Here is an 18,827-nt window from a genome sequence, read left to right on the forward strand (position 1 = left end):
ACTGATAATACAACCAATCAACACATTAAGTGGTGCCAACATTGGCATCTTGCTAAATAATCTCTAGACATTGCACAGAGAGTACATCTTTCAAAGATAAGTCAACAAGAGCAATCAGAGCAGAAAATTAGAATTTGGTATCTTAGAATTAAAATACAGCTAAACTAAAGTTTTAATTGGGGTGATCTAAAAGGGCACTTGATGTAATGATCTCTTTCATTTGTTACTAATTGTTTGTTCCTGATGAAGAAGAAACATACACAGGAATGTTGCTGAATTGAGTTAAGATGGCAGTTTCCTTAGCAGCTATGTTTTATTGTTAAAAACAAAAGAGTAGGGAGGGGCAAACAGCCATGTAGAAACCCTCCAGGTTGTTTCATATCACAAGAATTATACCAGGAAATTCAGGGTCAGGTATAACAAACATGAAATAATTCATATGTGCTGGAAAAGAGAGTAAAATGGCTTATAATAATGCTACACTGGTGAGCTGATCTAAGGGTACACCTCTGTTGGGCTAACAAGTCAAACCAGTGATGAAATTCTCAGTTCAGACTGTTTATGTTGTCTCCTGCAAGAAGGGTCATATCCTAGAGGATATCTACAAACGGCACCAACTTCTTCATTTATAATTGCAGTTGAAAATTTTAATCTCTATGGGGCACCTGGGTGGCTCAGTCAATTAAGCATCAGACTCTTGATTTCAGCTCAGGTCATAATCTCAGGGTAGTGAGATCAAGCCCCACGTCAGGATCCACACTCAGTGCAGAGTCTGCTTGAGAGTCTCTCTTTCCCTCTCCCTGTACCTCTCCCCATGCCTGTGTGTGCTCTCTCTCTCTCTCTCTCAAATAAATAAAATCTTTTTTTTTAAGATTTTATTTATTTATTTGAGAGAGAGAGAGAGCCAGCGAGAGAGGGAACACAAGCAGGGGGAGTGGGAGAGGAAGAAGCAGGCTCCCAGCAGAGAAGCCTGATGTGGGGCTCAATCCTAGAACACTGGGATCACACCCTGAGCCGAAGGCAGACGCTTAACGACTGCGTCACCCAGGCACCCCAAATAAATAAAATCTTAAAAAAAAAAAAAAGAAAGAAAGAAAATTTCACAGACCAAGGCAAATTATCTACTATTTCAAAAAAGCTTTTTGTATTGCTGAGCTGATAAGGATAGAAATTTTAGCTCTAATATTTACTAATAATTTTCTAAAGGATTTTAGGAGAGAGCATGTGCAGAATACTTTTTCTATGTTTTACATATTCTCACAATCTCATTTTCAAGAATCTCAGAATATTACAAAATTTTTTAATTAGCAAAGAGTAAAGCAACTTACATGTATATTTCTTATATAAGAGATTCCATCATCTATAGTATAAATAAACTTTACTTTTACCACATACTCTTGAGTTATACTGTCAAATAATCCCTTAAAAGTTATTTCCAATTTATGACAACCATTTTAAATGCCTTTTTAAAAATAACGCACTATCAAAACACTAGGTTTGGGATCCCTTGCATATCTTATATACCTCAAGAAAAATATACCAGTTCTATAATTTCTGTTCAACAATTTTTTAGAATCTACTATATGGTAGGCACTCTCTGGACTCTGGGGGACGTAGTACCAAATGAGAGAAAATATCCCTGCCTCAAAGAGTTTACCTTTTAGTGCAGGAGACCCAGCATAAAGCTATAAACAAATACATGAATGACAATATTACACAATCATAAGTGATATGAAGAATTCTAAGGAGGGAATAATAGGACGGCTGTTCCAGATAGGGTGGTAAGAAAAGACCTTAATTGGGTGGTGACTGAACAAAGGTGAAATGAAGTGAGGGCATAAGCCACACAAAAATTGGGAGGGAAAGCATTCAGAAGAACCCCAAGAGCAAAATCCCTGGTGCAGAAACCAATTTCCTTGAGAAATGGAAAGACAAGCATTGTGTCCAGTGTGATCTCAGTAGGGACCGGTGGAGATTGAGCTCCCAAGAGATAGGTGGGTCCTGCCAGGATCATTTGGGATTATGTAAACCATATCAGATCGTCACTTGTGTAAGAGCTTAGGTATAATTTTCTTCTCAGTTCTTATTTTTAGCATGCTATGTGCTGCCTTCATTTAGTTTTAGATCTAGATATTCTAATTAGAAGCAATTGAACCTGCATGGCAAAAACATTTGTCTTCCTAAGATAGTTTAATTAGATTTAGAAATTTTGTGCTTTAGTTGAAGTACTTGTCCTAGTAAATATAGAGTGAATATACAAGGATGAAAGAATTTGATAAGTTGGTTCTTTTTTTAAAAATGCTTTTAAGTAATGAATGAAATGTGCTTTGCTCCAAAATATTACAATTCTGAATGCCTTCTTTGTACAGGGGCTCTTGAAAGTTGCCATAGATAACGCCAGAGCTCAAGAAAAACAAGTCCAACTGGAAAAAACAGAGCTGAAGATGGATTTTTTAAGGGAAAGAGAGCTGAGGGAAACACTTGAGAAGCAGTTGGCTATGGAACAAAAGAATAGAGGTATTTCTGAACTTCTAAATAAGTGTAATACTTTCTATAAAATATTTAACAGGACAATACTATGTTTGGTGATTTACTATGAGACTACAGCTTTTTTGTTCATTTACTTATAGCTGAGGTTCACAGCAGGATTTGAATCCTGGGCTCACTGTACTTTTTTCATCTCCAGAGTATATATGGTTTCTCTTCTGTTTGTACCTCAGGGAATTGAAATATATCGATTATATCATTAATCACATAATTTTTTTGCTCCTAGAGCTTAAGAAATAATTTTAGGGTAAGAATGAGCTCTGATGACAACCATGAAGAAAAATTGTATATTCATTCACAATTGCCCTTTGAAAACTTAAGAGTTAAAGTTATAAAGCTAAAATAGAAAATCTGATTATTCAAGCGAAGCAGATTTAGTAAGATATTTATCAACTGAAATTGAAGACTGATGAATATCTGAACAAATGACCAAAGTTGAGTGTTTGTATAATTTTCTTTCTGAATGGCTCATTTTCATCCAACAAGGTCAAGTACACATTAGTGTAGAAGCCAATATGAATTTTTATTGGGTAAAAATAATGATATTACCAATCTATGAATTGCTTCTTCTAACACACTTTACAGTGCATGTATAGATAATTTTGAAGGTCATTCATATTGTGTGTTTATCTTATGTATGAGAGTAAGAGTATTTTCTTTATAACCAACTTCACTTTTGCCTCAACTTTAAGATTCTCCTAAGTAGTCCAGAGGGGGAGCACCTATTCCCTCATTTAATAAGTGTCCAATAAAAATATTCCACGTAGTCTTCTTATATATATTTGATACAGTCATTTGAAAATCATTGTTTTTGTTTTGTTTTTCAAACCAGTAAGACTTGGTGGGTTTTTACATTAGTTACTATAAAGCATAAGCTAGTAGGTTCCTGGGATGAGGCTGCTTTGGGAAAGCCATCACCACTCACATATAGCACTTGTCTAGATAATGTGATTTCATATAGATTTAGGTACTAAAGTAATCAAAACAAGATAAACATTGATAATGGGATATGTTCTTTGTGAATAATGAAGTTCGTCAAAGGGTTTGTTATATAGAACCATCTTCCATGAGATAGCCATGTCTTGATTTTGTGCTCACCAAAAGTCTTTTTTTTTTTTTTCCTGACAAGACTTAAAGGTAGACCCTTGAATTCCTAAAGTAATCTTTTCATTACTTGAGAGAACTTTAGAATGTTATTGGTTCAAATCATTTGGAGGACTTATATTGTTTTTTTCTTTAACCACTAGAGGGCAAAACACTTCACAGATCACATCATGAACCTCCCATTTAATTAACTGTGAACAATAAATTAAAGGTAATAGCTATCAATAATTATCTATTATAAATGTATCTATTGAAGCAATGTACTACCCTGAAGAGAGAACATGGTAATACCATTCCATTCAATCACAGAAGAGGAAACAATAAGCAGTCAATGGCAAGACATTGGGTATTGAGCTTTTAGTCCCATGGAAATATACAATCCAATAAGTAATTCAGAAATTACTGCTTCTTTTCATAGAGAGTTATAAACAATCATCTTTGGGAAGGGATACAGTAGGCAAATGATTTTGTTAAGATGAACATATGATTTTCACCCTATTCAGTAAAGGAAATTAGCATTTATTCAAAACCAGTTTTGTTTTTATTATAAGACTATAGCCAATGTATGTTTTGATTTAAAAAGTCTCTGTTAATACATGTTACCAGCAACAATAAACCCAATAAGTTAGTGGTCTGCCACCTTAACAGTATTAATAATTATAAAAATGGGACATATGAAGATTAGAAATTGAAGCAAATTCTTACTTGAACCTTTATTACCTTGTTTTATATTTTGACTAAATACTGTATTAAATGAAAATGTTGTTATTCTTTCATCTGTAGTAAGAAATCAAATAGTAAACTTGGAATGACTACTCCCTATGACTAATTCTATCAAAAGGATATTCTTGCACTGACTGGTCATACTCACACTCACATCCACAATGTTTATCAGCCAGGAAAAAAAAAAAAAATTCCAAAGAAAAACATTCGCATGCTCCCCTTATGCTAACTGCTTACCTTACATATATTGTAAAAGCTAAAATAATTATCATACTGAAAGTATAGTTAACATACATTTTGTGGACAACATTCATTTGTTACTATTTATTGATTACATAATATATCCAAATATTTAAGTTGTCCAGTAGGAGAAAATGTATCATAATTAACTTTTTGTAGCATAATCTAGTTTTGTATATAAATACCACATTATTGTCAGCAGTAGCACATTATTATTATCAATGAGGTTTTATACTCTACCAGATTTTGGCAGAGTAAAACATAATTTTCTTGAAATATGTTAGAGTATATATAAATTTGTTTTGAAGAAATTATTGATATCTCTGAGCAAATTACAATAGCTTCATCCCCCCAAAAGACAGCTTCTCTGTGAATAATTAAGAATATTAACTCCTATATGCAATAATATTTATTGCATTTTTTTAAATTTCAAGAAAAAATTCTTAAAAACCTAACTGGTGTAACTGCTTTGCAAAAAAAACTACAGGGGAAATGCTCCATTTACTATTGAAAATTGGTGCTTCATTAAGAGATAGGAGGCATGCTTATAAAGGTTTGCATTATTCTAACTACTCTGCACTATTCTGATTCAAGGGCAGAGACTAATCCACAAAATTCATTTAATCAGACTTCTTTTATCAGTGTATATAAATATTTACTAAAATTAATTTCCCCTTAAATCTGTCTCTACATATGACAATTAAAGGCATCTTGGTAATATAATCCTTCAAGGCTAAATAAAAATTGGCCTCCTTGGATATTTCACTGGGATTTATTTTAGGTAAAGGTGGGATTTTTGAACTTCCCCTGCGTAGGTAGACTTCGTCCAGCAGGGAGGAAAAAAAAAAAAGAGTATTATAAAAAAACACAGATCGTTTATAAGTTGGAACATTGCAAAAACTTTTTAAAATATAACATACGAACATTCTTTTCTAGCCATAGTTCAAAAGAGGCTAAAGAAGGAGAAGAAGGCAAAGAGAAAATTACAGGAAGCGCTTGAATTTGAGACAAAGCGGCGCGAGCAAGCAGAGCAAACACTAAAACAGGCAGCTTCTACGGACAGTCTCAGGGTCTTAAATGGTAAGAGGGTGCGTCTTTATGTGTGGCTAACATTCACTTTTTAGCACTCAAAAGACAATTTAAACCTGTGTTTGTGGTTTTATATGTATCTGTACTTATAGTGGTTCGTTACACTGTGCTCCTAGCTGAAAGCCTGGTGGGCAGTAGTCCCACGAGTTGGGGAAATGCTTGCTTTCATAGGTGCTTTCACTGGCTTGTTACTACTTAACTCCAGTATCTGGGACCTGACATCGCTTTCCTGTTTCGCCGAGTCTGTCTCTACCGAAATAGGATAAAATATTAATCGGAGAGTGTCCCAACCCCGTCCCGTGTTATGAACAATTCTGTGTTTCTTATTTATCTCTTCAAATATTTTGATAATTCTGATTTTTGTAGTCTTTGTTCAACCTTTAAAAGATGACAAAGATTTATGTCATTTTAATTCAGCACCAAAGTAACAGGTTGCTCTTTTTTTTTAAAGGACAATAGCATCAAATGAAATATGTGTCACTCTTACCTTTCTGTGCTTTTAGACTCTCTGACCCCAGAGATAGAAGCTGACCGCAGCGGCAGCCGAACAGATGCTGAAAGGACAATACAAGGTAGGAATTTGCAAAAGGCTATAAATCTAGATCTTGCTATATGAGTTTTTCCTCAGCTTTAGCCTGCTATTCAAGCATGTAGCCTACCATCTGGGCCACATCAAAACAAGTTCAAACAAGGTCAAGTTCATCTTGCTTGTTTATATGAGTGAATTCATTTTGTGCTGATAGATTTTCTTTAAATTAACAGGTCATTTCTGTTTATACAATGCAATTAAAAAGGAATAATTAATTTTAAACAATGTATGATTTAATCTTGGACACAGTAAATGTGCTTTATTGAATGCTTGAAGCCCAGTCTCACACGGGAAGTGTTTATAAGTTCTATACCATCTAAATAAAAGCACAGTTTAATCAAATAGGTAGTTCTTAAATTTGAAAATTTCTCCTTCTCATTTTTGTGACAGATACTGCAAGGTACATGCAAAACAGACTGGTTGAATGTTAACAATAAATAAGATTGTTTAGTCCTCTGTGGATTTTCTGAATGTTCTCTATGCCATTATATACATTTTAATAACACAAATCTGCTGAGCAAAATCATATATAGAATACTAAAGGGAGTTGTATTAAACACTCAGAAGAGCTAAATATGTATATTGCCAAGACCATGCTATTAGGAAAGAACAAAATCTGAAGGTAACATTTATAGTCTAACATCTATTCTAGGCAATAAACTCAGTCTAACAACATGAATACTAAACAGTAAAAAGAGCATTTGTTTTCTATTTTAAATGAAGATGGTTCTTCAAAGGGAAGCCTAAAATGATTAACTGCTATAATCCTCCCAATTGCTTTTATTTTGCATTTTAAGCTCAATCATTTTGGGGATATTGTTTGACATTAATTGTGCTACTTAATCACCTCCGAAAGTGTCATCTTTGGTTTAGTGTAAAGGAAATATACTTTTGTAAAGTATCAGATATGCAATAAGTAAAAATCAGAAACTTGCAGGAACATTCCTGAAGAATGTTTTTGCCTATATTTATTTAACTAAAACCATGATAATTATTTTTTAAATCCTGAGGCTCAAACCATATGTTATTATGAGATATCTCCTTGTATATACAGGATTAATGCAATTGTTGATGTAGAAAAGACTTCTTTTTTTTTAGAGCATTATGGATATCAGCAAAATTCTGTTTGTGTGCATGTGTGCGTGTGTATAATCTTAATAAAATCATAAGATTTCTGTTGTGTCTCTTTTAAAAATTGCATACAGGTGTTAGCAAATTAGTAATAGCAAAGCCAGTCCTCCTTATCAGGGATGATAACTTCAATCAGATCAATATAAATATCAGCCCTGATTTGTGTGTGCACGGACCACTCATGCATTAAACTTAGCTTGTGGACAAATGGGGTCTGAGAAAGCACATGAGTCTCCAGGTAGATGTGCTATATAGATTATCTGATATCTATAGAATCCTCAAGATTGTCAGATCAATCAAAAAAAAATTATAGACAATATATTCCTGCGTATTAATAGATTTGTTGTCAATGTTAAGAAGTGACTAGGCAATGATTAAACACTTTGCATAGTTGACATAATGTTTATGCCAGGAATTTGCTATCAGTAAAATTTTGGTCATCAATATGGCTATAGTTATTTTAATTTAAACTTGTAAAATTTACATATATTCAAATATGCACTTTAATATGCATAAAGTCTTGCTGTATAAGGTGGAAGTTTTGACAACTCCTATTTTCTATTGTGATTTGCTTATTCCAAGTAAAATTTTAAATCATAAATTGCCTTCCTTTTGCTATCCAAAATGCTCTCAGTTGGGTAACAAAGAAAACCCACCCAAACAACTTTATAATTAAGGCAATAAAACATTTGAAGAACAGTTATACATAGTGATTTAAAGCCAAATATAAATGATTATGGAGTTATTTAATGCTTTGCTTTAGTTGTAATATAAAATCTTAATCATTGAATTCATTCATTCAGCCAGTCAATTAAAAATGTGTTCCTTAATTCTAATGTGAACAATCAGTAATACTCTACTTTTTGTATACTTATACTCGAATTTAATGATTTTGTTATGTTGTTCAAAATGCACAGCTTTCAATAGAACCCCTAGCTCATATTTGTGGTTTTAAGTAGATAAGATGATTTTTTTCTCAAGTGTAATAAAAAACATTGTGGATGAATCTGTATTTTTATGTTTTAGTTGCTAAAAAGGTATTTTTACCAGGAGTTGGACCACCCAAAACTTAAAATACCAGGCAGACCCAAGAGATCATCTTTTGCTACTCTGACCCCACTAAATAAGCTCATTTAGCCCTTTGAACCTTTTCTTTCAAACCTTAGACTAAATGAATACATTTAGAAGCCAACAGAACAAAATTAACTGTAAACAGAAGAAATCAAAGATAAAAAACTAGTTAGTTAAATTCTGAGTTGAAGCACAACAATGGGAAAGGCAAAGAAGAAAGAACCAGAACTCATTGCTAATTTGTGAAATGGTCTGTGTCATGCATTTGGGGACCCATGAGCACCTGCTTCTTCACAGTATAAGAACGACGCAAACATAGCCTCTTCCGCCCTTCGCTTTCTCTGTCTTGGTATCCCCAAGCCCAGGTGTTATGATACTCTTTGTATCCGTTCTTGCTCCTGGTCCAACCCATAAGTAAAATTATTCTCTGTTCCAAAATAAACACAACTTAATTAGGAAAGACGAAGGAAACCCACATTTCTGTATGCTTGTCATGTATTTATTTATTTTTAATATTCTGGCAATAAATAAATGCCATGCTTGGCCCAAGAGTTAGTCACCTAGCATCTGGACACTTAAATACTGCACAAGTGCCAGGTAATTACCCCCAAATAAGCATCTCAGGTTAGTTAGACTAAGCGTTGCCTCATTGGCATTTAGTACCACCATTTCTGTAAAACTATAGAGGAGGGGAGGAGGGAACCAGACAGCAGTATAGAAAATATTCCTGAGCAAAGAGGCCCTAAATAATTTACTTACTTGTGATAAGTAAAGTAAATCAGCTCATCCTACACAGGGATAAATTCTTCATTGTTGTTATTTCTAGTAGCTAACTCAAAATTCATGAGTTTGGTGTTGATATTATGGATAGAGAATAAACATCAAAAAATTAAAAAAACAACTTGTTTTCAGGAGCTGAATTATATGGTGATTAACTCTCGTGCCTTGAGTCTTGCAGATTTATATGGCATGATTTGTATTGGAAAACTTTATCTTACTTTAAAGCTTTCGTAAGATCTTCTGAATATGCAGAGTAGACTGAGTTCATATAAATACTCATTGGACACTTTTTTGGACTAGTTAATAAATATCCTCCAAAACTCTTTCTGCCCCCACACGTATAAATGCACATCCCACACTATACACAGCCAAATCTACAATACGATGGCTTTCTTAAGCTTCATTCTACTTTATTTTTAATCTCTTTCCCTGGGCAATGGTACCCACTTCTGGTTTATTTAACTGATATGTTTTGACAATTAAAAAGCATATATCTCTCCAGCCTATTCAGACATTTCTTACGAGGTCCAGGTAATATCCAACTTTTATTTGGCTGTCTCACAGAAGCCTCAAGATCCAGTGCACAAAACCAAAAGGATCACGCATCCGCTACAGACCTGTCTTTATCCAGTGTTCCTTCCTTATGGAACCCTCATCTGTCAGTCCAGCATCCTCCTTAATTTATACTGAGGAAGAGCAGAGCACACATTTCCCTCCCTCATCCTCCACACCCAGTTGTTACAGCTCCTTCGCCTCGTCCTGGAATCCTCTCATCTCTTTTTGATTTTCTGAAAGCCCCACATCTTTCTCCACCTATCAGGGACATAGTTCCTTCCTCCTTGCCTTTACTTACCCAACCTTGAAATCTCATTTTAGAAGTTAACTGCTTCTAGGAATGCTTCCCAGACTCCACCCCCACCCTGCACCACCTCCCTGCCCCCCGGGTCTAATTCTACCTCTTCAAGGAAGTTACCATATCTTTCACTTCTCCGCAATAACCTGCTGCACATTTGTTCCTTGTTCAGTGTCTTCTTCCTCTCTCTGGAAGGCAGCTGAGTACAGTGTGAACTATGTCTATTTTGGTCACCACTGTACCCCTACTGCCTGTATGTTTGATACATAAATAAGAATGTGTCAAATGTTTGTGCCACATTTACAGTGCTGAATGTTTGATATATCGTGAAAGAATGTATCAACTGTTGATGACTTAGGACCTGTTTGATTTTGTGAATGCCAAGGGTCCTCATTGTTCTGACCTTTCTCAGACATTGGTTGGAGAGACTGATGAAAAGAAGTGAAGGATAATATAATTCTACCTCGGAAAGTCAGAATTACATATTCTGGCAGAATTAATTTTCATATCTGATTGCTGAATTAACAATATGTGTCTATGCTTCTTGTACGTGTGCATATTACTTTTTTGTTTGCATACTGGACGTAAGATTTGGATTCTGTGAATATTCCTTATACTCACTTTTTCCTTTTTAAATTTATGTGTAATTTAACATGCCATAGTCACATTTCTTAAATAATACTTTCATCTTTTGTTTAATATACATTAACCTTATGCTTCTTTTCTGATTTCTTTTAATTTTAAATGATTAAATCTTTTCTATAAATTATTTAGGTTATCAATATATAGACACGAACTATAACATAGGACAATCAAGGATTAGTGCTGTTTTATCTATGTCTTTTATCAATTTCTGAAGAGTTTGGAAATTTCACTTTCAAAATAGTAGCTTTGGCTTTTTTTAAGAAAACTGTCTTTTTAAACCAAAAAAGAATTGGTAAAATCAATGGAAATGTGGACCATAGTTCCTCTGACATCTTAGAATATCTGCTAGTTATGCTCGCAAAATCTTGATTTCACTTGAAAGTACATCTCTTTTATTTATATCCAATGGCCATAATCAAAACTGTTTGGCTTTTTATTTTTTTGACTGATCCTAGATCATAGAAAATCAAATATTCTTCCAATAAAAGGACATAAAAGACTTGCCTTCACATTAACAATCTTTTTTTTTCCAATTAAAAAATATCTCCTTTCTGCTTCTTAGATATTTGAAGACACATGCTGAATTTAAAAAATTGTTTCTTTTTTAACAAATGTTTTTTGAGAACTGATGATATGCCAAGAACACTTTTATGATATTATTGACTTAGCACTAGGAAAGGACTTTAAAGATCAATTAAATCTCTTCATTTTGCAAGCAAGTAAAGTGAGACTTAGGGAGGGCACATGACTTTTTAAAGGTTATATCATGAGTTAATCAGAGTTGGGAATATAATTAAGTTCAGTTACTTTTCACATTCCCTTATTTTCTTCTTCATTATTTTTAGATTGCGATTGTTAAAATGTGCTTTTCTTGCTCTTTTAAAATATGTGATTACTATTATTATTTGTTTATTAACTTACATTTCAAAAGCATCATCATGCATATCATTCTTATGAGTGGAATTTATATCTTTATCAAATTTTTTTATTAAATCAAATGTTCTAGCACTCCTTGAATTTCACAGTAACACACTTTCTTTCATTTAGACTTAGGGATATTATATGGTAAGTGGAATTATTTGTTTATTAAAATAGTGAGGTGAATTGGAAACTGTTATTTTTTGAGCCTTTCCTATATATTCTAATTTAAAGGTGAGATAACTAAAGTTCAGAGTGGCTAATTAATATTCTCACATTTGCACTATGAGTTAGTGGGGTCACAGACATTTAATTCCATATTTATGACTCTAAAGTCCTTGCTCTATCTTCCAGGCCTTGCCATCTAGACTTACTTCTATCTCTTCTGGAATAACTACTTCCATCCCTGTCACCTGATTTGAATAGTTAGCATCCGTTAAAGACTTAAGAAGTTCAAAACAGTCTACTGACAAGTACTAGATAATGATATGCAATTGGAAAAAAAGGTTTCCTTTCCAGCTTTTTACTTTTTAATCCATCATGGTGCCTATACCATGTATATAGACACTTCCAAGACACACTGGGGAAAACTCACTCTTTAGTGAAGAAAAAAAAGTAGCAATAAAAGATACTAAGAAATTCATCATAAAGATAAAAGATTTATCCACATCCCTACCACTTAGCATGTAATGAGCTTAAGATACATTTAAAATCAGACACAAATCTAATTGTGACTTAATACAAGACATTTGGAGAACCTCTTCGTTTCTTTTGTAGTATGTGTTTGAACAGAGTTACTGAATGATATTCCAAGACTTTTACCCTGTAATGGCCCTAAATTGAAACTTACTTAAACTTACCACTTCTAAAATCTTTTTGAAAGTATTGTTTAAATTTAAGTTCATGTAATTGTCTTATTCACATTTCTATTTTTAATACTTAAAAAAAAATCCTTAGGTTTAATATAGAAGAGGGGGTTCTTTAGGCACAGCTACAGAACTAACAATTAAGAAAGCTAGGAGTCAGGTCTAGATTCAAATCTCTGTTCCACTTTCTTTCTTTTTTTTTTTTTCCTTTAGTAGTTGCTTAACCTCAGAGGATTGTTAAATAAAATAATTCATGTAAGGCACTCAACATGTACTGGACAATAGTATGCATACAGTTAAGTTTTAGCTGTTAATATTACATTTTATTATTATGAGTTAACATATTTACAGTGCCTAGCAACTGATAAACACTGAAGCTATTATTACTCTGATATATAATTAACTTTTCTTTTTTCAGAAAATTGGTCTTTATAATATCATGTTGATTTCATCCCCTAGTAAAGTGTTTGTAGAAATTTATAAGAATGTTTTTGTTATTGGAACCTAACTTTTCATATTTGAAGATGTTTTTATTTAGCTTAAAAGAGGGAGGGGGGTTTCGTGAAAAGAAAGAAAGAAAAGAGGGAAAAAAGAGAAAGTTGATCAGAACTGTTTTCCAGACTGCTTGCACTGTATATTGATTATTGTTGAGTCACTTATAAATAATATAATTACCATCAGGATCACCTGAAACTCTTTTTCTTGATCTTAAAAAAATAAATAAATATTAGAATTATATTACTACAAACAAAACAAAACAATAATAAATTTACTTCTAGTCTCTTGGCTCTGGTTTCTGGGATTTGGCAGCATTTCAATGCAGCTAATCAATTTGAGACAGCATTGATTAAGTTGAACAAAAGATGATATTGATTGCTGGCTGTAACCAATAAACAGGCTATTGTTCCATAGTTATCATAGGTCATTGTTAACTACTCATTTAACTAGACAGAGTTATTATTATTAAATAGAAAGTCTCAGAGCTACTCATGAATTGGGATATTTTATAAAATTTTAGAATAATGTTCTCTTATAATTTCAGTATAAGCATTTTTATTCTTTTAAGAAATACATGATAAAGGAAATCTTGTTTTTGAACATCAGTGGCTATGTTTAAACACCAAATGCTGAAGGCCTTTTATAGGTTTTTGTTGGAAATGGCTTCTTACATAATTTAAACATAATTATATATGAAATGAGACATAGCGGGCAGTTAAGTATGAAGTTGCTGAAAATAGTAATAAGGTATAGTTCATTATAATTATTAGTTACAAAAAATTATTTTCAATGTATTATTTCCGTAGACCTAACTTTCTAAACTCTTGGTTCTTACGGGGAAAAAGCATGATTCTCATTATTATGTTTGTGTTGAGCTATGACAGAACACGAGGTTTTGTCCTGTCATTTCAAGTCTTACTCCATTGCCCAAATATTATGCAGATTAAATTAAGGCAAAATGATTGGGCTTGGTTTGTAATATAGTTGACATCATTTTTCCTTAGTAAATGCAATATAATAGGTGGTAGATTCTATGACAATTCAGAGGATATAGGGAATATCGGGGATAATTAATTAGAATTGGAGATTTAGAGGGTAAAAAGGACATTGTACAACTAAATTATGATCAAATATTGAAACAGACCAATTATTTATAGAAAATACAATGTTTTGTTAGCATAGATACGACTGAATTAAATTGGCTTTTTCATGACTGTGTTTGTGGCTTGGCTTGAATACTGTCTGAAGACCATAATCAAAGAGCAGTGATAAATGGAAATTGGGAAAGGTATTAGCAGGGGGCCTAAAAGATCAATGCTAGATCCATTTTGATTTAACATCATAATTAGTGATATGGAACAGTGGTTAAACAGAGTGTATCAATGAAATTCACAGATGATCCTAATTTAGAAGGCGTAACATACATCTGTGTGGACAGCGTAAGTAGGCAATAGAAATTTAAGGAATTTAGGAATTTCAGGATGAATGAAATGAGATTACCTTTGTAAGAAAGAAAATTTAATTTTAAGATCTGTGGGGTTTAAAAAAAAACGATTAAAAAGCTCAACAAATGTCAATGATAATGTGTGTCCGCTTATAACTTTTCATAGTTCTGTGCTAATAGTGAGTGGTGAGAGAAATGTTAGAAGATAGGTAGAAAAATAAGCCTCTGTCATTTTAATATTTTATATATTTTTATTAATGGTACTTTTTATTATTATGAATACCAAACAGTTGAAGAAATTCATTTTTCATTGTGATCAATACATTCCATTAATTTCTTATTTAGATAGTATATTCTCATCTTCGGTTTTAAGAAAAATCTATTTAAAATAAGTTTTTGCTCTGAGTCTTTTTACCATCAAAAGAAAAACTTGACGACCATTATATCCAATTAACTAGCTCACCGATGATTGTTATAATAAAAACTGTATGTAATATCTACCCAAGCTGAAGAGGGTTACCATTTTGAAATATAGATTAGAACTAACTCTAGTGGTTTATGTTCACATAGCCTGCTTCCTCTTTTTGTATCCACTTTTAGACAGTGAAAGTAGCCTTGCCATCCAAGAGAACCTTTAATAAATATGCTCAGTAATTTCTTTGAAATGGAACATAAATAGATTTTTATTTTCTGAAAAATGTTATTTATACTCCAGGAGTTATAAAAGTTATCTGAAAATATTTAAATTACGGAAGAAGTACCCCCCGCTTTAAAGTCTATTCACTAAATTACAGGATTTGTATGCGCAAAATAAAAAATTGGTTCATAAACACCTGGTGATGGAAAGTATGTCATCAATTTTGATACCATGTATATGTTTAGACATTCAAGAGATATAACACCTTTTGCTATAAATTCTTCTTTAAAAAAATAAGATATCATCACTTAGACTATAAATGTAAAAATGCTTATGGTGCATTATTCCACCTCCCATGGTTAGGGACAGAATGCAGACATGCCACAATAATGTTTTTTATTTCGACTGTTCGAACCATATTAATGAGAACATCATTTTGGAGAACTAATTATTTCTATTTGTCTTGTGTCACACTTTCTAATTCCCCTATATTAGCACAGCCAAAGCAAATTAATTGCTTTTCCAGCAGTTGAACCTTGTCCAAGAATGAGCTCACATTCCCTTCCAGTTTCCCTGTTTCTGGGAGTGCATTGTGTCAGAAATTTCTCTTGATACTAAACATAGTCTAGAGAATATCTTTACAGATTTCTGTGCACTCACTTGATGAAATTTATAAGTTTAAGTGACCCGCCAGGAAAGATAAAGTTCTTAGCTGCAAGATTATACATCAAAACAGTTAAAGTGAAATTAAAATTAAATGAATGAATCTCACTGAAGCAAAAAAAGCAGTAATTAATGGTTCCCTTAATTGTCTTCATAAAATATTTGCATGGGTCTAATTTGCATAATTTGCATGTATTAATTAATCTTTCAAAGGAATTTTGTGCTGAGAGAAGCCAAAAAATCTCTTTGTTTTATTTAACATCTAATGAAATATTTATCTTCTTTAATGAACTTCTCATCTTCATTAAAATAAAAATTGCACAAGTTTGTATGTTTTAAATGTTTTTATAATTGAAGTATTCAAAAAATCTCTTTAGACTTACAACAGCTGAAAAACAAACACATTATTTAACATTCAGTATCATTTTAACAAGAGCAACACTTTAAAAAAAAGGAGTCTAATTTCACTTTCTCAAAGGTGGCAAAGCATTTGGTAAATGAATAAATGAATATAGCTATTTGGTTTTAAAAGTAAGATTTGCAAAGGCCTGATCATTTCTTTCAATGGTAATATTATTTTTATGGCCGAAACAGTGGGCAACTAGAGGGTATATATGAGAAAAATCAGTATGTTTAATTGTTTGGGAAATGGTTCATTGGTTGAAAATATTTTAACTGGTTCAAAGAAATTAGTCCATTAAAATCCACTTGCTGTTATTAACAACTCCTAGATTGACTGACAATATTTCCTGGCAGGAGCTTTACAGTTCCAACTTCATTCTAAATCGGACTGCTAGAGATTTGCAGCATGGGCTTCTCTTCTCACAAACTGAGGTCATAGTGAAGACCAAGAGACGTGCCTTGGAAGGGATGAAATTCAAAATTTCATCAAGTGCCAAATAGTACATATCCGCGAAGGCTAGGGAAGAGTGTGGAGAGAGAGCACAGAAGTTAAATAGACAGAAAGGGAGGGAAATGGATGATTCGTTAATGGTATTCGTTCTTTTTGATGCAACAGTGATACAGAACATTCCAAAGAAGAACATCAGTTAACATTTTCTAAAGCAATTTGAAGTTTGCACCGCTTTTTCACATACATCATTTTTGTTTATCTTCACCTCAAGCCCATTTTGTGTTTGAGAAAACTGAGGCACGGGAATATAAAGCAGATTACTCGGAATCAAACTGTGAGCTCGAGACCTCTGAGTCCTTTTGATTCCAAATGCCTTGCTCCTATGTGACATCAATCTTTTTATCTCGTGATAATTTATGAAGAGGCTATGAGTGGCTAAATATTAAGCCAGATAATGAGGGTGGCATAAATTTATAAGGATTAAGATTCGAAATGCAAATATATAGTTCTTTCCATGTAAAGTTTAGTAATGAGATAAAATCAATTAAATTGACTTTGGTTTCCTCTAGGATCATCTTTAGGGAAGAAAAAGGCATTTCATTAGGCCATGGATATTTCTTCGCCCTGCAACCATCCAAAGGATTTGCAGTTTCTCATGAAATTTTCCCTAACATAAAAGGAAAAATTAAATCTATCAGGTGACAAAATAATTGTTAATCAGTTACAAAATAAATGCCAATACGGATTTTTCCCTAACAATGATAATTTATTTAATAAATAACTGATTCCTAAAGGATTAATGTTTATCACTAAGATGACTTAATTCTAGGAGTGGTAGAATGAGAACCATAATCTACTGTCAAAACTACCATTTAGTAATGTTGTGACCCCAGTAACTCACTTTACCTGCTAAGACCCGTTCTTTTACTGATCTTTTTATCCCATTAAAACGTCAAAGGCATTTAACTCTTTGTGAGTAGGGACATAACACACACATACGATGCATGTGTCCGTGCTCCATTATGGATACATGGATTCTGGATTTGGACTGCCTGGGTTCAAATCAACACATTATGTTTATTATCTGTATAACACAGAGTGTGTAAATTAAACTTTTTGATTTTTGGAGTTCCTAATCTGTAAAACACAGATAACGATCACAATATCCACCTCACGGAATTGTTATGGGATTAAATGAATTAATATATGTAAAGGACTTAGAATCGTGCTTGGTAGAGACAAAATGCTAAAAAGACTTTGCTATTTTTATAATTATGCACAAACAATATAATAATACTTGCAATAGTGTTCATTTTTGGTAAAAATGAATTTTGGTAAAAATTAAACATGTTTTGGATCTTAAAAAAATTATTTTAAGCCAATATTTTTTTCCCATATGTGATGCATACTTTTCCTTTTCGCATGTTTTCAGCTGGAAAATGCAAATTATATTTACCAGATTTTCCAGGGCATTTAAAAAATTCATGACAGAGTGTGAATTTCAATGTTTATGTCAATTTAAATAATATGGTTTGAGGAGATTTATTTGCAGCCACATATTCTGTATGATTATTTATCTCTTTGCAAATTAAATGAAAGATAAACTAGTTATTCTTGACTCATTTAAGATGGAAGTGTTAGAGCTTCTTAATTTTTTTATTATATTTGGCAAATTTCTCTTAATATGGTTTGTATTTTCATATAGTATGGAGTAACTGCAGACTCTTCTAATTCAGATATAATCATACTCGAGAGATAGTAAATCTCCACTTAAGCTTACTAATTACACCTATAAAACCATGAATGATGGCTACAAATTATTGGATCTGACTCTCATTCTTTATTTATTTCTCCCTGGGAGGAAGAGCACTGGATGGGGAGATTTTAGACCATAAATTATTCCCATACATAATCAGGTTTGCTGTGTTTAACTTTGATTCCATACTATGATTTTATATTAATTTACAAAATTCCCATTTTAACAAATTAAGAGCTAATTATTTGATTTTCATGATAAAATAATATATACTTATAGTTATTTCAATGTCTTTATTTTTTCTTAATTGATTTTACTGAATAATATAGTTCTATTTTGTTTCAAGTTACCGTAGTCCTTAGACTTCTTTTTATAAATTCTCCAGCAATGTTATATGGAATGTCACAGTGAGGCCTTATC

General features: G+C 32.6%; 1 protein-coding gene across 2 annotated transcripts in view; it reads left to right on the forward strand.

The window, feature by feature from the left end:
- Window positions 1-18,827, forward strand: part of DACH1 (dachshund family transcription factor 1) — a 411,845-nt gene that overhangs the window by 370,781 nt on the left and 22,237 nt on the right. The window contains exons 8-10 of one of the 2 annotated variants that reach the window (XM_026493390.4): window positions 2,370-2,517; window positions 5,551-5,694; window positions 6,207-6,275. In XM_026493390.4, coding sequence (XP_026349175.2) covers window positions 2,370-2,517; window positions 5,551-5,694; window positions 6,207-6,275 — 361 coding nt within the window. Of the gene's footprint in view, window positions 1-2,369; window positions 2,518-5,550; window positions 5,695-6,206; window positions 17,337-18,827 lie in introns of those variants that run through there. The other variant, XM_044381855.3, reaches the window with a different exon arrangement.

Source organism: Ursus arctos, unplaced genomic scaffold (assembly GCF_023065955.2).
Source record: "Ursus arctos isolate Adak ecotype North America unplaced genomic scaffold, UrsArc2.0 scaffold_10, whole genome shotgun sequence".
Lineage (NCBI taxonomy): Eukaryota > Metazoa > Chordata > Mammalia > Carnivora > Ursidae > Ursus > Ursus arctos.